The 26,303-nt window shown below is 30.7% G+C and overlaps 1 protein-coding gene across 1 annotated transcript; it reads left to right on the forward strand.

Moving 5' to 3' along the window:
* Positions 1-331: 331 nt before the first annotated feature.
* On the forward strand, positions 332-4,490 carry LOC139505634 (protein TEX261-like; the record flags this gene model as incomplete). Its single annotated transcript, XM_071295123.1, has 3 exons — positions 332-485; positions 1,971-2,038; positions 3,422-4,490. Coding segments are annotated over 3 exons (456 nt in total), but the record flags the coding sequence as incomplete, so codon positions are not given.
* Positions 4,491-26,303: the final 21,813 nt, after the last annotated feature.

A 26,303-nucleotide genomic window follows, 5' to 3' on the forward strand; every position in this document is an offset into this window, starting at 1 on the left:
AAAGATCAAATTTTGATTACAAATGTATCAATTTATGACATATGAACCACATATATATGTACCAAATTTGATTTAGCTATAGAGGTATTCCTGATGTTGCCTAAAGTATTATAAATCATAAAATAATACCAACCAATCATATATTGTTATGTTCGTAGACTCAAACAAAATGCCTGGCAAGTATTTTTATTTCTTTTATGCATACATATACAAAAGTTTGAGACATAATTTTCTATAAAGATCTATAAGTATAAATTTATTTCATCAAAGCAAATTGATATGTTGGATAGTAAATGTATGATTACATTTTATTGTGTATTTCTATTTTCAGTTCACCACAGCAGTGTATATTTGTTTGTTCCTGTTTGAAGATCTGGACACATCATTAATCATAGTAGGATTGTTAGGAAATGCAGCATATTTTGCATTGTTACAGAGTTTCCCGTACTTCATATTATCATCCCCATCATTTATAGCATCTGTCAGTAAGTATACTGTTCAGCTTAATTGTTTTTCTTTTTTTTTTTAGGGGAGACAACTTTTTGTCTTGAAAGTACAACAAAGGCACCACACTTCAGGAGTCGATTCACAAAGATACTTACGACTAAGATTGGTCGTAAGTATACTGAATTGTGCATGACTTACCACCAATCTTAGTCATAATTTTTTTTTGAGAAATCGACCCCAGAATTATAGGGAGAAATTACTTCTATCTGGCACCCACATGGGTAGACTTCAGCATGTTCAGGGAGAATTGATGGACCACATTAATACTTTTTAAAATTAAATTTTCCAAGCATCTACAACTTTTGCATGACAACTGTTCAACATGTATTACCATGCTTGTAGTCTGAGTTGTCTGTGAATGCAAATTGTTGAAAAAACTAAATGTACAGTTCTGCATCTTGGTCTTAAAGAATTGATGATAAAATGTCAGCTTTTGCTGCATCTCAAATATTTTTCAAAAAAAATTGCACACAATTATGTTTGAAAATTTTTAATAAAGCAAGAACCTACATGACCTAGCTAGGACCCCTTTAAACAAAAAACAATTAATAATTGATTTGAAATATCTTGAATACAGTTTGATTCACTTTCTTTGCCAAGGTCATAATTATAAATAAATTTCTTTGTTCTTTAAATTGTTTTAATAGGAATTACGAAGGACAACACTTTTCATCACTTGTTGAAAACGTCTAGTAAATCTCTGTTGATTTAAAATAATGGGTAATTGTTTGCTGTATTTTCATTGAAACTGCCATTCTTAATCATCAAAAAAGAGACGTTGAAAATGCTTGTAAATCATGTAAATAAACTAATCCTTCACTCTGTGATTGAAATTTTGTAAAAGATTCTAGAGCATTTCACAAAAGTTAACATTGGAAAAGATGTTTTGTCATTATTAGGTAATTGAACAGGTGCTTGTAAATCAAAAACAAATTTGTTATGAGATATGGTGGAAATTCATACTTAATAGATTATAAAAAATATACGATCTTGGTAGAAAGACAGTGCTGACCTTTAGTAAACATGGTAAAATACTGTTAAATTTATTCATCTCATTAGTGTTTGAAAGAAGACTGAGTCTTGGCTCGAAACTTATAGGACAGGTTCAAACAAATGCACGTTTACGCATTTCAATATGTACCAACCTTCACCCTTACGTTTTAATATGTACCAACCTTCACCCTTACCTGAAACAATATTGTAACACAGAAAGACACAATATTGGCATATGTAAAAACTAAGCGGATGCATAGAAAATGTCACGTGATAAATCTTTTTCAATATCCACATTAAACAATCACCAATCCCTGATTTCTACAATTGATGAAGCTGCAATTCTTCCTCAGCTGGAGTATCAGGTTCGTTTATCTACAGTTAGTTTAAGTGGTGAAGTGGTAATTTTTAGCTGCAAAATTATGCTAGCTTATTAATGTATTAATGTATTTGTTAAATTTTCATTTTAGTTATGGTGATTGTGAACCACTACTTTGCATTTTCTTACTTTGCATCAGTATGGTACCCATTTTCAGATGTAAGTATAAAAGTATAGTCATTTACATGTGAAGAATTTTGAGTTGGTCTTTTTTAATGCCCCCAATGTAGCAGAGGGGGCATTTAGTGTCTCCAATATCCATCCTGTCTGTCCCAAAAAAGCAAGGATCCATTCTTCAACTTCAGCTTCCCCAACCAAATGTTATAAAACTTATACACAATGCATATTACCACAAAACACAGATCAAGTTTGATATTGGTTAGGGTAATATTTCAGTTCATTTATAAATGGAAAATTGATAAGTCTTTTGTTTCAGTTTTCTAACTTGAGTTTGCCGCAACCAAATGTTACACACAATGCTTAAAATTACAAGCCCATCTTAACTGTGAATTCTGCATCTGTATTTGAAAGTTGACTCCGGCTTATTTACAAGCAGGGGCATGTCTGGCTCATAGACACATTCTCTATTTATTCATTTGTAACTCAATACATTTGATAATACTATAAATACCACATTATTGCCAGTTTGTTAATTTTTATTACTTTACATAGCACACTACTTCAATTTAACAATATTATTCAATTTAACATAATTATACTCATGCCATGAGGGTGATGGTAAACTCTTTACTTTTGTCATACCCTATTTCACAGTAAATGTAAAATCACAAAAGTACTGTACTCTGAGGAAAATTCCAAACGGAAAGTCTATAATCAAATGACAAAATCAGTATATACTATAGCTATATCTTGCAAAACTTTTCGGAATTTTGGTCCTCAGTGAACTCTAACTTCATGTTTTATTTTTGCCTTTTAAGCTTTAAACAAATTTAAATCCTAGTATAAATTATGATTATTATTGTGCAGATGTTTTAAAAGGGAGATAATCAATGTGGATGTATGTCATTGAAAATATATCTCGTACAGATAAGTAGGGCTATTCAATTAAAATGTTTGTGGGAGGGTAGGAAGGCAAGTTTAATTATTGAATGTTATTCATTGGTCTTTTCTTTGAGTATGAGCCTATAACCAATATGCAAAATTATCTAAAAAATGGTTCTTAGTTGTAGGGATATTTTTAAAGTCCCTTCTTACCCTCTCACATACATTTTAATGGAATAGACCTAAGAAGCCTTATAAAAGGGGTTCTGATCCCGAAACCCCAGGCTTATAAACACGAAATCCGAGGTCACGAATTTAAAGAAGTTAAATCCTGAGATCCCGAAATTCAAAAAAAGAATTCCCGGATTCACAAAGATCAGTCCCGAAATCCCGAGCTTAAAAACATGTAATCCCAAGGTTCATCAAAAGGTCCTGTCCCTTTTTCATGTTCTTATAAGCTTTTCTCTCCATTTTTATAAAATTTTAAATCAAATTTATTTTTTAAAGTAAGTATTTATATTTATATTAAATGTTTTGTAGGTGATGGCTTTCTTCACCATTTGTCTCTGGATAGTACCATTTGCATTTTTTGTGTCGTTATCTGCAAACGAGAATGTTTTACCAACCATGACAGAAAACCGAACAAAATCTGAGGATGCCACAGACGTGGTTAGCAATTATTTCAAAAGGAAAACTAAAGGATTGGGACTTTTGTCATTCTTGAAACATGCACAGGACACTGTGTTACCACAGAGAGTTAGAAAACAGTATTAGATGAATGAATGTGGGTTATCATTGTTTTAATTAGTCAGCTTGATTTCGCAAAGATATTTGATGCATGTGTGATTGTGAATTTGCATGATAACTGTTCAGAAATATTGTAGTATAATTCTCTAAATGAGATTAATTTTTTGATAGATATATTGTTTTGTTAGCTATAAGCAAAATATAAGTTGTCTACCAGAATAATTTTGCAATGGGAAAGAGAAAACAATTCAAAAGTAATCAATCATTTTCTGCAATTACACTCTTTAGATAAATTTGTTAAAAGAAGATATTTTGTGAAACGGCAAAAATGTTGATTTATGTGCTCAGGATTTCACTACTAGCTGACTAGCTAGAAGATGTTCAAATAATTGAAAATAATATGTAAATTGATAATCTGATTAAAATACAGTCCACACTATGCTTACAAGAAATCAGTACTTTCTGTTTACTTAAATCATTATATCAAACAGTGACAATTCTGTCTAAAAATTATTGAAGGTGTTAATTATTACAGAAAATCTGAAAATCCAAAAAAAGAAAAGCAGAAAGTTATACATAGCAGTGTCAAATTTCTATAGACAAAGTGTGGACAGAAGGTCTGTTTTTTAACCAGATTGATAAATTCAGCACTTATTATTTATGATTATATTCCATCACTGTGATATTAAATTTTGCATTTAGCATAATAATATTCATATATTTTGCTTACTTGTTGCTGAAAGAAATGATGAAAATAGTGTGCATGTAATCTTTTAGTGGAAAGATATTGGATAATTTTAAGCTTCTTAGATTTGTGTTTTCATTGGAACTCAGAGAATTCTTGTTTTTGTTAACAGTCCTGTAGATGAAGCACACTATAAACATGATAAAAAATTATATATTTTCTGAATTCTGTTGTCGTTTATGTGTCAAGAAAAGCTATGCAAAGTTTGTATTGTCTGTTAATTATTATAGAAGTGAAACTATATAGTTTGTTTGTTTTATATCAAAGGTTTGTTTCAGATTTATACATGTATAAAGAGAACATTAAATGTTGTCTATTTCCTTAATCTGTTTTATAAATGTTAACAAAACACAATTACTGGCATGACTGTGTATATGTATATTCTCTTGATATACTGTTTAACAGGTTATTTTCACGGGTTTAAAATTTCATGATTTTCATTGAATATGGTATTCAAAATATATTGGGCAATTATTATTTTGTTCTATCCGCGAAAATAAGCCAAAATTTACATCCCTGCAAAAATAAATACAGTAAATTGAGTGAATTACCCAAAAATTTGCATCACCTTGATAATTTTTTCCGTGATCATATTTAAAAGATACATTGGCTAGAGGTATAGGGGGAGGGTTGAGATCTCACAAACATGTTTAACCCTGCCGCATTTTTGCGCCCGTCCAAAGTCAGGAGCCTCTGGTCTTTGTTAGTGTTGTATCATTTTAATTTTAGTTTCTTGTGTACAATTTGGAAATTAGTATGGCGTTCATTATCACTGAACTAGTATATAATTGTTTAGGGTCCAGCTGAAGGACGCCTCCAGGTGCGTTAATTTCTCGCTACATTAAAGACCTGTTGGTGACCTTCTGCTGTTATTTTTTTTATGGTCGGGTTGTTGTCTCTTTGGCACATTCCCCATTTCCATTCTCTATTTTAATTTTAATGCTTTCAAATCGTATGCAGGATTCTAATTGTGATTGTAAATTTAGTCATTGTGGAAATTTTTAAATATGATATTAGAAAAACGCAGGTTAATCTGATATTAGAATACCTGAAAAATATATCAAAAAACATGTATCATAAGTTTACTAGGGAAAAAAAGAGTCAGTAGTCATAATTGTGTACTTTGTTATATTTCATGATACATGTGTTTTATATTGTAGATGCATCTATTTTGATGTATAACAATTTTTAGGAACAAAGCAATGTTTTTCATATATGAAAGCTCATTGATTATTTTTCTGAACATTTTGTTAGCCTTTTTTTTTAATAATTTTTATACGACCGCAAATTTTGAAAAAATTTTCGTCGTATATTGCTATCACGTTGGCGTCGGCGTCGTCGTCGTCGTCGTCGTCCGGCGTCCGAATACTTTTAGTTTTCGCACTCTAACTTTAGTAAAAGTGAATGGAAATCTATGAAATTTTAACACAAGGTTTATGACCACAAAAGGAAGGTTGGTATTGATTTTGGGAGTTTTGGTCCCAACATTTTAGGAATTAGGGGCCAAAAAGGGCCCAAATAAGCATTTTCTTGGGGTTTTCGCACTATAACTTTAGTTTAAGTTAATAGAAATCTATGAAATTTTGACACAAGGTTTATGACCACAAAAGAACGGTTGGGATTGATTTTGGGAGTTTTGGTCTCAACAGTTTAGGAATTAGGGGCCAAAAAAGGGCCCAAATAAGCATTATTCTTGGTTTTCGCACAATAACATTAGTTTAAGTAAATAGAAATCAATGAAATTTAAACACAATGTTAATGACTTCAAAAGGAAGGTTGGTATTGATTTTGGGAGTTTAGGTCCCAACAGTTTAGGAATTAGGGGCCAAAAAGGGACCCAAATAAGTATTTTTCTTGGTTTTCGCACCATAACGTTAGTATAAGTAAATAGAAATCTATGAAATTTAAACACAAGGTTTATGACCATAAAAGAAAGGTTGGGTTTGATTTTGGGAGTTTTGGTCCCAACATAATAAGGGGCCCAAAGGGTCCAAAATTAAACTTTTGTTTGATTTCATCAAAATTGAATAATTGGGGTTCTTTGATATGCTGAATCTAACTGTCATGACTGTGTATGTAGATTCTTAACTGTTGGTCCCGTTTTCAAATTGGTCTACATTAAGGTCCAAAGGGTCCAAAATTAACCTTAGTTTGATTTTGACAAAAAATGAATCAGTTAGGTTCTTTGATATGCTGAATCTAAAAATGTACTTAGATTCTTGATTATTGGCCCAGTTTTCAAGTTGGTCCAAATCAGAGTCCAAAATTAAACTTTGTTTGATTTCATCAAAAATTGAATAAATGGGGTTCTTTGATATACCAAATCTAACTGTGTATGTAGATTCTTCATTTTTGGTCCTGTTTTCAAATTGGTCTACACTAAAGTCCAAAGGGTCCAAAATTAAACTTAGTCTGATTTTAACAAAAATTGAAATCTTGAAGTTCTTTGATATGCTGAATCCAAAAATGTACTTAGATTTTTTATTATGGGCCCAGTTTTCAAGTTGGTCCAAATCAGGATCTAAAATTATTATATTAAGTATTGTGCAATAGCAAGTCTTTTCAATTGCACAGTATTGCGCAATGGCAAGAAATATCTAATTGCACAATATTGTGAAATATCAATTTTTTTTTTAATTAGAGTTATCTTTCTTTGTCCAGAATATATAGTAAGCAAGAAATATCTAATTGCAAAATATTGTGCAATAGCAAGATTTTTTTTTAATTGGAGTTATCTTTCTTTGTCCAGAATCAACTTAAATCTTTGTTATATACAATATACAATGTATATTCACTTTTTACTACCAACTGATAAATTAAAATAATCTTTACCATTCAGTGATAACAAGCAGTTTTTTTACATCTTAATATTTTATGATGTATTTAAATGAGTAGTTATTGTTGCAAACTCCATTAGAAATTTTAATTGAGATTAGTTTTGGAATAAGGGAAAGGGGGATGTGATTAAAAAATTGGGTTCAATTTTTCTCATTTGAAATTTCATAAATAAAAAAGAAAATTTCTTCAAACATTTTTTTGAGAGGATTAATATTCAACAGCATAGTGAATTGCTCTAAGAGAAACAAAAATTTTAAGTTCATTAGAACACATTCATTCTGTGTCAGAAACCTATGCTGTGTCAACTATTTAATCACAATCCAAATTTAGAGCTGAATCCAGCTTGAATGTTGTGTCCATACTTGCCCTAACCGTTCAGGGTTCAACCTCTGCAGTCGTATAAAGCTACGCCCTGCGGAGCATCTGGTTTTACATGTGAAGACATAATATTCCTAATAATTAGATTCTAAGCAAACTTTTCATTTAAATTATCTTACATATTTTATTATATAGGATCTCTCTTTTAACACCTGAATTCAACAAAATGTTATGAACAAAAACTATCAACCTGTTAAAGTTTGTTTTCCTTCTTAATTGTAAATAGCTGATTATCCTTTATATTGATTTCTGACTTATTATAAATGATGTCTTAAAGCATCAGCTTGGTGTTATATGAATGGTTTATATTACTTTGTTATATGCCAATCTGTAGGTTAAAAAAGTAGCCTCATCATACTTGATATAAATATTTCTGCAATGTGATTATTAATTCAGTGGGTGTTTATTTTTTGTCAAATTATGATATACTTGGAGATTGCTTAAAATTTTGGTATTATCCTTGACTCCAATTAACTTACAGGGAATTATTTTTATCACTTCAAAATGAAATGAAGAGGTGTTCTTCTATCTAAAATTTTGGTATTATCCTTGACTCCAATCAACTTACTGGGAATTATTTTTATCACTTCAAAATGAAATGAAGAGGTGTTCTTCTATCTAAAATTTTGGTATTATCCTTGACTCCAATCAACTTACAGGGAATTATTTTTATCACTTTAAAATGAAATGAAGAGGTGTTCTTCTATCTAAAATTTTGGTATTATCCTTGACTCCAATCAACTTACTGGGAATTATTTTTATCACTTCAAAATTAAATGAAGAGGTGCTCTATCAAAGAAATCCATTTAATAGTCCTACATGCATGATATTGAAGATAATTTTAATATGAATTAATTTTTGATTGGCGATATCAATTATCATTGGGATATATATACCTTCTGCTGTTATCTACTCTTTGGTCGGGTTGTTGTCTCTTTGACATATTTCCCCTTATCCATTCTCAATTTTATTTTAACCTGGAATTTCAATATATAATATGTTACTGTGTATTAGGAACATGTTTTCAAACAAATTTCGATATCTAAAATGATGTCTTGTTTATTTGTGTCCTTTGGTTGCTGTCTCATTGATTGATACTAAAATCTCCTTTGAATAAAGATAAATCATTAACAATTATGTAACTCCATATCATATAATTGGATTTGTACTTAAACTGTACCAATACAATCAGCTTCCTCTATAGGTTGAATCATTTCATAAAATTTAATCCAAAGCGTTTTTGAATAGACTCGAAAAAAAGCAATAGATGACCATTCTTAAATTTGTATATACATGTACATTTTCGATGTCACAATGTCACAGTAAGACACAATTGTTGAATTATGCCATTTGTAGCTGTTTGACCTTAGTCAACCAGTGTTGCACATTCATGTAAAGAAACTTAAATTTGTACCATTTGCTAATATATGTCCTGGAAATCACTCTTGCATTGGGTTGTTATTCAGATTTGTTTTTTCTCACCCAATTTATGACTTTTGAACACCGGTATACTACTGTTACCTTTATTTATATTTTACCATTCAAATCTATTAAAATTTTCTAATTTGTTTGTTTTTATGTTGATTGTAATAAGGTAGGTTCAAATGTAAATCATTGAAAAAAAACCATTTGAATAGAGGAGTTTTACTTTTGCAATGTATTGTCTACTTTTAAAATGAGAAGGTTTTAGTATCAGGAAACTGGGTTTAAGGTGGTACATAACACTACAAGAGGAAAACTGTAACAGTCGACTGATTGTTTTAATCGTATTCTATTGTTAAGGTTATATAAAACTTGTCAATGATCGTAATTAGTGTTTGTCAAACTGCTATATTTCCAACATGTCCAATGAAATTTTGGTAGATAAAGTGTGTGGTTTTTTTTCTCAATTTTTCTTATGTTTTTGTCAAATTTGAACAAATCTAATTTCTTTTCTATGTTATTTTCTTTGTCAAGTTGTTTCTTTCTTATATCAATGAGTGAAGTTTGGTGTTATGTTTTATCTTTTTACTTAATGCTCTTTACATTTTATTATTACGCCAGGGAAAATTGAAATTAGGGATGTCAATTTATTTTATTTTGAAATGTTTGTTCAAATCATGTTAGTTAATTAATTACAATTTTGTGAATTTTACACCCATGAAGAAAATTAATTTATATAAATTATATTGGAATCAATTTGCATTAGGATTTAGAATTTTTTTTTCAACTAGAAATGAAATTAGTTGTTGATATAATAAATACAAAACAAACATAAAAAAGACACTTTTTTTCAGAAGGGAATTATCATTTATCATGTATTTATAATTTTGTCCCATGTTATCACGAAGATATATAAATTATTTATTTAATGTTTAACCTTGACCTGCATGTGCTTGTAAATTTGCTATGAATGGTAAAGTCTGTATTTACTCATCTTGTTCTACTGTATTATACATCGATATCTCACCATTTATATATGATTTCCCCATTTAACTTACTTATATTTTTAAAGATTTCATCTTTGTTTAGTCTTTGGTGTATATAGGGTCTGACCAAATAGGTTTTGATTCAAAAATTTGTTTTGAGTTATCTCCCTTGGCCACCATTTTGGAGGTGTAATTTGTAGATGTTCTAATTTGACTAATGGCATTGCATGTGGAACAAATAAGTGGAATCTTGCTTGATCCTAATGATGAATTAAGCAAGGCTTCAAGAAATTAAAATCTTTCAAAAAACAACATTGTGACAAAGGGGAAATTACTCTTGTTCAATTCGTGTCAATCCAAAACTTTCTATTTAACTTTCGACCAAATTGGATGCAAAAGAATTGATGATACGGATTGAATATAAATAGGTTACAATGGTCTTGATAATATTAGATAAAGAAGCATATGCAATGGAGAACATTATTGATGATTTCAAAGTATTAAACAGGATTCATACCACAATTAATTCCCATTGTCAGTGGTCTGCAAAATTAGGTCACAAGTATTTAATGTATTTCTGTTTTTTCTTGCTACCATTTTATTTAAAAACCAAACTACTCCTGTCTGTTATATATATATCTAAAAAAGTGAAACCTGTGAAAACTGATTGATGTCACAGATGTACTGATTCATACAAATTGAAAGTAGGGTAGAAATAAACCTACCATTTTTTCAAAAAATAAAATTGTACTGTTAGGCCAATTAAAATTAATTTGCTAGATTTTCATCCACGCCCGCCCCTCTGAAATCGTCCCGCCCCGAATTTTTTTATTTAACAAAAATACGATTTCCGGATTTTATCATGTTCGTTACGGGGAACCATCCATAATTTCGTTTCGTTCAACACTTCCTGTTTCAAATTTGGTTTTTTATTTCTCCGCGTAATCTAATAAGGGACGACATCAAAAGTTCAATGTAGGATAAAAAACTTAATTCACATAGTTTTTTCACTGACCCCCCCCCCCCCCCCACCCCCCCCCCTCTTAACTTAATTTGGGAAAAATTGATTTACCAATAGAGATATATGTAAAAATCGATTTTAGATATACAAAACTTGCAGAATTGTAACCCCCAACCCCCAAACTATTTGATTTAAGTTTTTTATCCTACATCGATCTTTTGATGTTGTCCCTAACGATATGATTGAGTCGACATATTCTGCTGCTCTATTATGACAACATCTACCGAGAATAGAGATTGATAACGAGAAGGGCATGAAATATTCGAGTAACGAGTAAAACGCCTTGTCATTTAACGCAAATTGCGGTAGTCACAAGTGAATCGAAAACCGTGTTTTTTTCTTTATTTATACGATGACTTTGTGTCAGGAAATTTGGACTGTAAATGATATCCAAAGCGCAAGAATCGTAGAACAAATTGGTACAAAAAACATGACTGGATTAAAGAAATTGACACAAGCACGAATTTGTTTGATTTATGACCGTATATTGAGAAAAAAAAATCGACAAACACGCATTTTAATTCCCTTATATTTACCCATGGCTGTTGTTTTTGTTGACAAACAGCAAACACCCTCTGTAACTGTCCCAATACCCTCAATTTAGTCATTAAAAAACTACTTTTTGGTTAAGTTCATGTTTTACATCACATAATTACTTTCCACACTGAGTTTACATTTTATTTTGTACTCATAATACTTGTGTTGCATACAATTGTACCAATACATTTTATTGATTTTATGTGGACTACAAACCATTGCTTAGAAAGCAAAATAAATTTGGTGTAGGTCTAGTCCAACTGAAGAGAGCATTTCTCTTCCCTTTGATGTATACTATAGATAGGTTTCTAAAGCGGCAATTACATGTATAACAGTGGTTGCCAATCAGGGATTTTTATTTAAGAGTTTAAAAAATAGTGTCAGATTCCTTATACAACATGTATATACATTATACAAGCTTGTTTTCCACTAGCATATACCCTGCGGTATGAAGAACTTGTGACAAGGGTTTCATATGAAATAAAATTTAAAAAATAAAATCCTCCCCCCCGCCCCATGTTTTTCAAAAATTTGGATGAAAATCTACTAATTAATTTTAGTTGGCCTTAGGTGGATTTTGCTGTAACATGCATATTTTAATAGTATGTTAATGGTATATAATCAGGGAATTAATTTTACCTTTAAATGTATGCATGTATCAAAACTCATTAGGATTTGAAAAACTATTGTAAACAATGGAAAAATAATTGTAGTTAGAGGTCATCAAAATGGCAAAGAGGACACAATTATGTTTATTACTTAAATAATAAGCAAACTTAATAACAATTAATTATCTTGTTTATATTTCTTCTTTTCCCTCCCCACTACACTGTGCAGAGATCAACATTACCAAGAACAATAGCTGTCAATTGGGATTTTTTTCTTGTTCATTTGAATACTTGATGTTATTTGATGCTTGTATTATTAATTGTTATTTTGACATTAATAAAAATACATTGTGGCAATAAACCTTATTTTGAAATATATTTGCTGTTATTGTTTTGAAAAAAAGGATAAATTTCCAGCTATGAATGTTTAAAAGTGAACTGAAATAGAGAAATGAAGATCTCAATAAGGAAATTGAATTAAGTAATATACAAGAATTTTGTTGTAGAAGTTTGTGTCTGTCATACACCATTGTAATCCTGGTATCTATATAAATTTATATAAACTATAAGTCAGACAAGAAGGATTAGTAAAAATATGAAAGCAAAGTATGGTTGTAAAAAAATGTTTGTATGTTGAACTTCTAGATCATCAAGGAAGGGGAGCGAGGACAAGAACATAACACGCTTATAATTAAGTGGTCAAGACATGCGTTTGGTCTACATATGACTCATCAGTCACTCTCAAATCAATACAGAAATGATATTCGAAAGTTCAAAGTTCATAGCATTGACAACATAAAAACTAAAAAATATGTGCTTAATTTGGTTAAAGCCATCTATCACTGGGGTAGAGAAAACCAAAAATCAGAATGATTCGACATTTTTTCAAAACTGTAAGAGGGACAAAGATGTTGATTCTATTTAAAGTAGGTAAGTCCGTATAAAGGCGAAAACGGATCTGTCACCAATAAATATGCAGCCAGCATTCTTTCAGTATGTAATGATTGCATATATTTAGTAGTTTCCAGTTTATCATTCACAACTTAATTGATGATACTTTTATTTAGAGCTTGAAATATGCCATTGGCAACCATCTATTTTTGAAGAAATGAAGACAGTATGATGGCTGATCCCAAGTTTTATATTTGTGTAGTAATGTTTGCCCCTCATCCACAGATAGCAAATATGACCAGCAATAAGTGATATATCTAATTGCTATGATCTCCTTAATGATTTTATGATTCCATAAAGTAGTTATTGTCCGTAGATGATGATTTTAAAATTGAGAATAAACATGGGGAATGTTTCAACCCAACCACATTGCAGAAAACAGAATACAATGTACTAATTGTTCCTCAACACAGCTAGAAAATCTAGCATCAGGAGGCGGGCTTCAAAGCCCGTAATAAAAAATGTGTACCAGTTCAGTGAAAGCGGACGTCACACTAAACTCCAAAACATATTAATGTACTAGAATTAAAAAAAAAATACATACAAAGCTAACAAGACCAGAGGACTCCTGACTTGCGAACATGCGGTGGAGTTAAACATAATTTGTGAGATATTTATATTTTCGTTTTTGTCTATTATCTCGAAAACTGTAATTGATAGGAAAACAGTAGCCAAAAAAAAAAAAATGATCAGCAATTCAAGATATAAGAAATAATACGACAAAAACATTTTTTAGACTGTAGGATTAATAAAAAACGAATTCAAACTGTTCTACAGTACATCTTATCAATTAAAGATTTGATCAGGAAAGTTCACAGAACTCTTGTCTAATCACACACATGAATACATTTTTAAAAAACATATCTGGACTATGTCTTTTAACTGATAGGTTATACCATAATTAGTAAATCATTGTTTTCTCGAATTGTCGACCCCCCCAAAAAAAGCAACCAACTTCTCGAAATTTTATATGAAGTTTAAAAGTATGTAAATGAAAATAGAAAAAAGGAATGAATTTCATTACTTGACTGAATTTAATGGTCGTTATATCTACTGGTATTACTACATCATTTCTGTTTGTTTTTTATAGTGATTAACACTATGTTGACTGCTGTACCCCATATATAGACATTTTTACCTATTATGTCTGTTTGTTTTCTTCACACAACATTGTCAAAATATAGACAATAACTGTTTAGTGTCTTTAAATATCAGCTGTATTTGTACGAGCTAGGACACAAGGTGTATGCTAACTTTTAGCGAGCTATTACACCTCTTTCGAGCCGAGTACAAATACAGCTGATATTTAAAGACACTAAACAGTTATTGTATTTATCCTGCAATTAATTCTGCATATTATTTGTGTTTTTAAAGACACAAAAACACATGTTTTGCATTTATTTTCGATTTGAAATCCCTTGAGGCCCGTGTAGTAATACGATACAGTAATAACACATTCAGCTGAAGACGGGTTCGCAAAAACGAATCTCGAATGGTCAGCATTAATACATAGCTCAAAGTAAATAATTATCTATTTTAACATAACAATTAATTCAACAGTAAAAACAAATAGCAAAACATTGTCCAATTTGAAACAGAAGTATACGAGTTATCCTACACTTCAGGCTCGACATTCACTAAACATGCATGCTCAAATTGACATATTTGTTTTTGTTACACAATCATTCACATTCCAGTTTTGAAATCGATAGTTGTCATCGTAGAAAAGACTGCTGTTCATGTGTGTGTGTTATCAGAAAATTGTTGTGATTCTTATTGCTCCAAAGAAATGTTGAAAACAAACAGAACATATAAGTAATCGTTAATTCGCAAATGATACGTCGTTGGAATGCGACTGCAATACCCATTATGTGGTCACGCAGGTTCATACAATACTCGGTCCGGCAGTGGGCGGAGCTTTACAGCGATATCTGTATTGTATACAGATACAGCATAGCGATATCTGTAGGGCTGTATCTGTATAGTAGAATACTCAATTGCAGGATGAAATGGGATTTGTATACGACTGTCATACAAGTGAGAGGTTTAGCTTGCTTTAAAACCAGGTTTGATCCACCATTTTCTATGTAGAAAATGCTATACCAATTTCAGAAATATGACAGTTGATGTCCATTCGTTTGATGAGTTTGATTTGTTTTAGCTTTTGATTTTGCCATTTGATTAGAGACTTTCCGTTTTGGAAAATTGGAGATTAGTATTTTTTGATTTTGCTTCTTTTTAATGAAAAGGGCAATGACGATCGAAAATTTTTGTGTAGCTCATCTGATGCAGTAAACTTGGTATTTGTTGGTGTTATTAATTTCACTAAGTCGATATCTCTGATGTTAACTGTTAGTCCTTTAGAGTTTCCACAGCTCAGTAGCTAGTACTTTGATTTCTGGCATGAAAAAAAGAAAGCGAACATTATTTGATTCGAATTACATTTGCTAATATTAGTAATTCGTATAGTATATTTTAACTAATTTGATTCGTTCAGGGATAGTCACATGTTTAACTATATTGTCAGAGGTAGATAGAACACGCGTACGGTGGATAGCAAAAAACAAATTGCACGACTATTTTTAGAATATCTAAAAACCCACCATTTTGTTACGTCATGTAATGAATTTCATAATATTGTTAAAAGTTATCGACCAAAAGAAGTATATCGACCTCGGACTTCGTCCTCAGTAAATATACTTCTTTCATGTCAAGAATCATTTGAAATTAAGGAATATATATACCGTAGGTAAAGCTATTATGATTCTTTGTCTGAAGTGTGCTTTACTATAGTTCCTTTGATCTTTGATCAGCTATTCAGCGTTAATATTAGGTTTTGGTTAAAATAATTTAATCTCCAGTATCATTGAAAAATATTATTTGTCGAAATACGCAGCTGGAGCAATAACTTCCGAACTTTTTACCGTAAATGTTATCATTCATTTTTTTAACCTGGTATAGTTTTAAAAACACCCACCCGATCTTCATCCTTTTGTAAATACAAGACTAAATATTATGAAATGTATACTGACAAGAGCAATAATGTTTGCACAGTATTTGAATCCAGGGATTAGTGTTCATACAATTTAATGCAAAGTTTAATCTTAAAGCTTAGTCCGTTAAAGGAAATTCTGAAACTTTGATATATCTTTTTTCAACGTAATCACATGCAAAATCGGATCCATCTATGTCATTGAGTCAATATGTTCCTTAGGTTCATGTAAATAAAGATTTAAAAACACTCTTTCAAATAGTTTATTCTTGGTAAAATAAAGAGGAAGAAGAAGTTACCAAGAATCATAAATCAATGAAAAACACGCAATACCAGACCAAAAAGAAAAACGATGGAAAGACATCAAAATCTCACAAAATAAAATACAGAAAATAAAGAATTGATCAGTACAAACCCACCAAAGCTGAGAGGACAGTTCAAGTTCTTTGGTTAATTAAGCAGATCTCGCATTTGCCATAGTCAATGTAGACATTAGGGAAAAGTGGAAGTACGGGAGATTAACAGTCGATACTTACTTAACTTTATATGGAGGTAACACGGCATGCATATTCTCTAAAATGTCTAATTGCAAAATAAAGGCAACAGTAGCATACGGGCTGTTCAAAAGTTATAAAGCGACTTAGAGAAAACGATTACGGGTTACAAACTAAAACCGATTGAAACTCATTACCAACAGAAACACAACAAAACAAACGCCAACATAAAAGCGAACTATTTGATAACAACTGCCTTACTCCTGACTTGTTATAGGACATTTTAAGAAAAAATATCCAAGATCTCATGCTTAGTGTAATAATTATTCGCCTATCATTTCATACGGGATAAATCGATGCAAATTTTGACTTATTTTGCTTAACAAATTTGTCGTGTCAAAGAGTGGTAGAAATATCCACATCGATCGTAGTGCAATGTTCAATTATTGTATTTATTGATATTTACACTAATTGAGTTTTTGTCAAAAACAACCCAGACATATCTACATAAATAATGATAAATGCATACAGTAATGAGGACTCTTGAGACTACATCCATCTACCTTTCGATGCCGTCTACCTATATTTTGGCATTGCTTTAGGTCGTGCATTTCTAATACTGTTTATGATTTTTTACACTAATGTTGGACGTGTAACGAATATTACTTTAATCTGGGAGAACATGACATATTAAAAGTTGTAGTTGTATAAAAACAAATTTGATATTACACACCCTTATAACCTTGCGACATTCCTAATGTGCCTGTTCCAAGTCAGAAGCTTGTAATGCAATGGTTGTCACTGGTTCATGTCTGTCATATTTGTTTATCGTAAATTGTAATTGTTATAAGTGAGTCCGCTATTTTCGTCGTATGATTTTTTTCCCCACATTTATCATGTCGAGGCTGTTTTATAGCTGACTATACGATTTTGGGTATTATCATGGCACAATGCCCGCACGGTGACATATGGTGTCTCAAATGCACGCAATAGAAATTTTATTGGATATCCTTCTCAATATTAATCATCCATCTTTTCAATTTTATATTGTTCCTTCACTATATTATCTAAAATGGATTTTTGAATATATCTTTTTAGGCATGCTGACGCAGAAATAAAATACTTTTTTATTAAGTTGACTTATTTTTACATAAAAGCATATTAGGCATCCTTCATTGAGAAAAAAACCCGAATGACTCACAATAAAGAATTTACGGCGATGATATCTCTCTGTTTTTTAGATATGCTTTATTCTCTCACCTGATTTGAATTGTTAATGACTTTGAAGCACCGGGTCCGACTCCTTTGTGAGTTCGTGTAAATCCCTCAGTATTCAGTTTGTCAACTTTGACTTGTATCGTATTAATTGAATAATGACCAATCGGATGACAAGAATGACATTCAAACATCCACTTCTTTCTAATACTACCCTTCCTCGAAAATTTAATTTTTTCATTAAGATATGAATAGGATTAAGCAACATTCACATCCTATAAAAGCTCTCTCCATATGACATGAAAATACAAATGAAATGGAGAGGCCGATAACAAACGTTTTAATGGAAAATTGAGGTTTGAACATTAAATAACTACTGCTGCCTATAACTTGATAACTGAACAACATGAAAAATGTCGCATTTTCAGAATTATTTACATTGAGTATCGCCTGATATAACTTCATGTCCAATTAAAACTTTTTAATCTATTTTGGTTAATTCTTGTTTTCGTTTCCTTCAGCTTTTAATTTTGAAATCAAAGTTGTTCATCAATATTAAAGAAAGTCAGGTTGTGCCGGAAGGGAATGTGGTTCCTGTTCCAATGTTGTACATTTGATGTGGCTGATTCATTTATTAAATCTGGTTATGGGTCGAATTCGGTGATGGTTTAAATGAGAACGTTTGGTGCAATTTGTATTTGAAATTTCAACTTACTATTTACAATTACTTTTATTTGGAGATGGAACACATTACCAACCGACACATGTAGTTTCATCTTAATATGAAACTCTGAACACTATAAAAAATAGTACTTAATATTGAAACTTATTTTGACTTTATGGGTACTTTCACTTTACTGGATAACTTAAATCTGAAATACACATATAAAAAAATCATTGAACTACATAATAATTTTTACTGAAATTTTTGTAAAATGGGGAATTTTAGATTTTCTTCAGATAGTCTTTTATGTCCTATTCAATAAAGGTAGGTATTCAATAGTTTGAAATCCAACATGAAAATACTACTTTAATAATTTCATGCATCCGAATTATGAAAAAAACAATCGTTTGCACTCCAAATATATATGAATAAATCTGACAAAAAATCATCAACAATTCCTGGCTTGTTATTACTGCACACCATATGCACGTTTTGTCTTTGACCACATTATATATTCGTCGGGAACGAAATGCTTACATTTAACTTTATCATGTTTATAGTGTTGTATCATCAAATGTTTCTAGTATCATATAAAATACTTGCTAGACCAAAGGAACATTGGGATGGTAATATTAAATAAGTCTTATGTGCTAATATTTTCGATTAAAATTAAACGATACAAAAGTAATGAATGCAGAACTAAACCTTACAACTTAAGTTTTTTACGTGTTAACAGAACGAAACATATCTATATTTACCATAACATAATGTATATATTAGAAGACATGATATTATAGTTTTCAATTGTGAAAAAATATTTTTAAATCTTTAATTATGATTGGTTTTTTTCAGAGGACTAGTTTTATATATTTTTTGGAAGGGAAACGTTTTTGTTTGACGCCTGCTTAGAAACAGTTTTTATTTGAGAATAATCAACATTTGCATGTTTATTGACAGTTGTGTATATATATATATAACAAGTCAAAAAGGGTACAACATCACCATTAAAAAACTATAAAATGAACAAATATTAGATATTTCGGATAACAGATATCCTTCTTCAATAATAGCACGATGTCAAATGAATCATGTCAATATATTCAAATTGAGACACTATCAAAATCTTGAAAGTATATACAATTTAAGCGGACACCACGGACGCAGGTACAATTTTAAAAATTCCAAACAAGGCGCAAATATTACAAAGATATGCCAAATAAAAATAGTTATTTGCGATGTGAACTTTAAATTGCCAAAGGTTGTAACAGTTTAGATGTTATAAACTGCAGTTATAACATCTAAACTGTCACAACCTTTATGTATATACAACTCGTCTAAACATCAACCCAACAATGTTAGATCTGTAAATTTGCAATCGCTTTTTTTTGGTTCTTCCCTCTATATATAGAGTGTATAAGAATCTACCAACCAATCTATGTATCGGTATTGTTACACAATCTTTTAGACTCATATAAATATATACCATGTATATATCATTTATTAATCCATGTTTCATTAAAACACATAAATAAGCAGCCAATAGAATAGTATAGTAAAACATGCAAAACTATTTATACTTTGTTTAAGCCTCAAATATCAGTAGTTAACCTTTGAATGGGCCTCATTCAGTAGTTTTTCAATATTCATAATCCTCTGGGTATTTAAACATCTAATTTAAAAAATCCATTCAATATTCACCCGTTACACTCACCAGATAACGATCTCTTCGAACAAACCCACAAATTTATCAAGGAAGTGTATATGTTTTAAGGTAGGCATTTTAGTATATAAAACAGAGAGAGAGAGAGAGAGAGAGAGAGAGAGAGAGAGAGAGAGAGAGAGAGAGAGAGAGAGAGAGAGAGAAGAGAGAGAGAGAGAGAGAGAGAGAGAGAGAGAGAGAGAGAAGAGAGAGAGAGAGAGATTATTTATGTTAAGGCTCACTGATTTATTTATTTTCCAAAGTTTAATATATGTAATAATCAAAATTCTTTAGCATTGTGTCGTTACATTTAAAAAAGGATTAATGAAATCAGTAGTTGTAAAACAGACGGGATCCGTCATATGATATGATGTTTAAAACAGTTATATAAAACATGCACATCAGATCTACGGCAGTGTAAACACTTTTGGTTTACTCTCTGCCGGATGAAATCTGTTCCAGTTTCACATGATTTTTGTACTGAAATCGGCAGATATATGTTTATTTACTTTCACAATTGGTAATGCCCTATTGAACTATTGTTCTCGAGAGTATCATCTGTCAGATAGCTAGTCCTTTAGCATTAGCAGAAAACAAATTTGATGGATGTTCTAGTTTATAACTTTTGTCATAAAGCTGTGGTTACAATCTTTTATGCTATTAATTATCAGGAGTGTCTGTCGGTTTATCTAATGGTTCGAATGCTTCTCATTGTCTATGTATTTGGTTTTCTAACGTTCAGGCATAGAGCATGTCGACAGAAAGTTTTTAAAGTGTACTAAAGAATTATAGAATAGTACGATTACTTAAATTCACATTGAATCAAATAAGAATATGTTGTCCAAGAGGTAAGCTGGTTGTCTTTGTTGTTTTGTAATTGGACATACTCATGAACCATCATTGTAATCAATTCTAACTTTAACAATGTCACAAGATACATTTTTGGAGAAAGAGGATTTCACTAATAAAATAATTGTAATACTGACATTATCTAGCCGTACGAATGGAAGACAATAGGTTTCCAAAAGGCCATAATACAATTACAAAATTGAGAACATAAGGAAAAATTGAATGGCATTATGTTTCCACCGAACATCTAAATACTACACTATTAAACAGCAACATTAAAGGTTAGTGGTTTTTCCGTGCATATCATTGGTAATTATGCAATAAAAGAATTAGTTTACCTACGATTAGCATATGGTCATCAAAATATATCCTTATTTGCCAGTAAAAGGATAAAGACACATTTCAAAGTTTGGGAGAATAGACGACTTAAAACATGTAAATGGAAAAAAAAGAACAGAAAACTGCTTGCACAATATACCAAAACACGTATAAGAGTGAAAAACCACGCAAATGCTACGATTTCAATGCGAACATCACGTTTTTTCTAATATATACCCCACCTGGTACGTTCATTCTATACAGTCCTAGAGGGAAATATAAAAATTGTATAAGATCAACTTGGTTAGAGTTAAGACACTTGTATAGCTCAATCAAATTGCTAACCATTTTCTAACACGCATATTGAAAATGCTTAAAAGTTTCATTGAATATTTGTTAGTCTATTGATTTTTTTATACTTCTATATGAATTTTACAGATGCTAACTATTCAACTGTATTGTAAAGAAGGCATAAACCTAAACATTTTGCATTTCACTTTTGGATCTACTTAATTTAAATTTATTTACCTATAAGTCTTAATGTTGTTGTTTGGAATATTAAACACATTTATCGGTAGCTGAACAATGTTATCGCACATATATTAACTGTAAACTATAAATGTATGCATTGAAACGCTACAAATATATACGAACATCAAACATATTTTGCTGATACATAAAGATTAATAAATAAATCGATATACAGAAATGATAACCAATAAAAAAAAGAAAGAAAACAAAATTATAATTACATCTGAATGCTGAATTTCCTATCATCGTTTTTAAAAAAGTATGCATATCAAATATTATCGGTGATATCTGGATGCGAGCTAACGAAGGAACGTTAGGCAGTTCACTGGTTGTAAGGGTTGTGTTACTTATACATGCAACACGTACTAGTAAATCAGTATACATTAATAAGTATTAACCTACTATTTATCATAAACTAGAAAAGAGAATGGGAGTTTGGCATCATGTTATAAATAATAATCTTTTGACAACGATAGAATGATCATATAGATAAACTCATCATAGATACCAGGACTAAATTTTGTATACGCCAGACGCGCGTTTCGTCTACAAAAGACTCATCAGTGACGCTCGATCCAAAAAGTTAAAAAGGCCAAATAAAGTACGAAGTTGAACGAGCATTGAGGACCCAAAATTCCTAAAACTTTTGCCAAATTCAGCTAAGGTAATCTATGCCTGAGGTAGACAAGCCTTAGTATTTCACAAAATTCAAAATTTTGTAAACAGTTAATTTATAAATATGACCATATCAATGATAAATCATGTCAGCACAAAAAGTACTGACTACTGGGCTTGTGATACCCTCGGGGAAATAAATCTCCACCAGCAGTGGCATCGACCCAGTGATTGTAAATAAACTCATTATAGATACCAGGACTAAATTTTGTATACGCCAGACGCGCGTTTCGTCTACAAAAGACTCGTCAGTGACGCTCGAATCCATAGAGCGATTTCCAGTTGTTATTCTGTTTTGTTGATAACATTTAGTTTCAGATATCATCAATCTAGGTTGATTTAATAAGAAAAATGCTAATCTTTTGAGGTATCTTCTCAGTTTTAATGGACTTCACTTTTTTGAATTTCTTATAGAGCTCGGTTATTTTTAATTTACGTGTACTTGTTTCGATCAGATTGCTAGCTCCTAACATGTTTTAATGCATTCACAAAATCTTGGCTTTAAGATTTTGCCTTGAGAGTACCCGATGAAAGTAATTTCAGAAGAACGGTTCGGACTTAAGTCGTAGTTAAAGCATTTTCAATCACATTTGTGATGTTTGTGTTAGTTGGTTGTTAGTTTCATTGGTTCAGTGTTATGCTCCTTCTTAAGAAACAAGCTAAAATCCGAAATTGAAACGATCACCTATACAATTACACAAGTACAAGTAAATAAACAAAGTATCTCTATTTTGTATTTTGGTCATTAGCCAGTTATTTACAATTGATATAATGTGTCAAAATATTTCAAGTATTTATATGAAATATAAACATGCTCAACATTGTAGTATTTAAATCGAATTCAAATTTATATTCATGACGATATATTTTTAAGGTATTATTTATTTACTGACTGTGACCTCGATTCAAAAGTTTTATTTTAATTTTCATTTAAAAAGGAAATTGGAACATAATGCAGACATTTCTTTTACTACAAAATCTATTCAAATGAACACTTAAACCGAGGATCAAATTAACGATAGTTAATACAATAATGGACGAATACCTTCCCACGTTTAACCTATCTTTCATTGGTGGTTGTTAATTTGAGATACTGCTGTGCCAAATAAAAAGTATTTAAATATTTACAATACTTCAAAATCTAAATATGTTTAGACGATACTATACCTTAGTTATACAACTTTCTAAAGGAACTTTCATTTAATAATCTAGTTCTTGACTTATAATGACGACATGCATGTTGTCATCATAATAAGATTAACGATTTGATTAAGTTCAAAATTATCAATGTGACTTCTTGAATATTGAATTCATTCTAACTAACATAATTTGAACCTTAAAAGTTGAGACACACTATAATTCAATATTTAATATATGATGCAGCATTACATTTAGTACGTAAAATAGATATAAAGTAATTAGCAATTATAAACAGAATTGGAAACAGATTACAAAAACATTAAAGTATTATCGGGCATATTTATTTGTACATCATTTACAGTATGAATTATTTCTATTTCTATTTGAAATAAGATAACCGGTTGTTCAGATACGATTTATGTAATTATATGTAAATAAAAGCACGTCTGTTTTTTTATTTTAAAAAAAACCCAACTTTTAAATACTTTTTGGGCTTATCAAATAAGTGTTGCTTAAATCGTCATGAAATTACATTTTGAAATTACAGGGGCTTCATCTTCTAAAATATGTTTTTCTATTAAGGATTTGTATTGTATATTCTTATACTTATTGGTTGAGATTTGAAACTAGTTTAAGTCGCTACATGTTATGAGCCTGACTTAAGTCAGCGAGAACATAACTGGGAGCCAATGTAAAAATTTTAATTAACGAGAAAAGTCTATCTATTCAAAATTAAATTGAATCTGTTACAATACGAAACGCATACTAAAATTTACGATGACAATTCATTGGAACTTAATGCGAATTCATCAAAAGGTCAAGAGAATAATCATTCTACATTGACCCTCATGTCATAATGATAACATATAGTTACATGAGGAATTTCTTTAGACTTCTGCACAAATCGTACTAGATACAGACCGGTAAAGATACCATAAAACGTAACGAAATTGACCAATGATACATCCATTAGATACATATTGATACATCGTTTAAAAAAAACCGAAAAAATAGACAACAAGATAAATGTATATATATAGTTATAGCTAATATAGTATGTTGATCTATTCTCTTATGATGTTGTTGGTAAGTTGCTTTGCAATTGATATTTACGGAAACACCAATTCAATTTAGATATTTACTGATATAAACTATTTAGTTTCTTGCAATTAGTCAACATGTGTATGCAATAAGTTCAATTATTGTATACACTAGTAAATGAGTTTTAGTCTCAAACGGTTATGTTGTTTTTGACATTATTTCAAAATCATGTTCAGTCCTTCAGTCAAATTTCATGCAGACTTGTCCACTGCACTAAAGTCAGTACTGTTGAGACATACGGTGTAACAAAAATAAATTCAAATAGCCTTTCAGGACGTCATATTAATTTAGACTATTTGGACCATGCGTATGCAATAAATTTTGTATTGTTCAGAAGCTTTCCAGACAATTCAGTATGATGTTGATCTGTACAGGTATATACCATATATTTAACAGTCTGCATATAACAGAGATGTGTTACCTAAAAGCGAAATGTTGAACAGTACTGAATTTCGATGCTTTAACTTTTCGTACAAGGGTTACATTTGCAAACAATTTTTTGAATCAATGTTAGTCTTTAATGTTGACATGAGTTATCAGTGATATGGTCATAATCATTATACTAACTGTTTACAAAACTTTACAATTTTGAAATACTCATGCTTTTCTACCTCAAGAATAGATTACCTAAGTTGTATTTAGCAAAACTTATAGGAATTTTAGTCTTCAAAGCTCTTCGTACTTTCTTTGGTGATTTAATTGTTTTTTATTATTCGAGCATCACTGATTAGTCTACACTCGTCTGGAGCAAATACAGAATTTCAATTCTGGTACCTATGATGAGTTTATTTAGAGCGTTTCAGATAAAAATTTGCTTCCTATCAAGGTCATATATTGTTTTTGAAGAAACATACGTAAGTGATCCCACATATTTTATTGAAGGCTTTGAGCTTTTGTGAAATATTTTTCTGAAGTCCCTGTACACAAACGATAGTAGAACGTGTGAAGACATGAAGCTCTTCACGTTCTTGAGTCTATCGGTATCATACCACAAGTTCTAAGTTTGTATCCTTATAAAATATATCCTGTGTTATATATTGGTGATCACGACATATTCAAACCCGAAAACGAAAACCCAATGTAAACAGTTTGTTGAAATAATTTTGATGCAAAGGGTAAACTTAAATCGTCCGAGGAGCGAATACAACAACCTCTGGGAAAAGTGTCAGCACTGAAATTGCACAAATAAAACCCGCGAAATTATCCACGTTTAGTGACCGTTATTATTGCTTCGTTAAACTTTAAAGTTACGTGAAGTTCGTATTTTGTAGATGAATACTTGTACTTCTTTCTTTATTTGCTGAAATTAACACGAAAAATGAAATGTGGGATTTATGTTCCTGTTGATATTCCATTTTTTATGTGATCGAAACCATGTCTACTTTTAATAAAGTATTTTAATACAAAAAATTCTTTAAACTTTAAAATGTTAAGGGTTACATGTATAGTATGTAAAATGTTATTCAACTCTTTCTTTGGTATTTATTTTCACTATGTATAAGACGGATATG

This window comes from Mytilus edulis, unplaced genomic scaffold (assembly GCF_963676685.1).
Source record: "Mytilus edulis unplaced genomic scaffold, xbMytEdul2.2 SCAFFOLD_1083, whole genome shotgun sequence".
Lineage (NCBI taxonomy): Eukaryota > Metazoa > Mollusca > Bivalvia > Mytilida > Mytilidae > Mytilus > Mytilus edulis.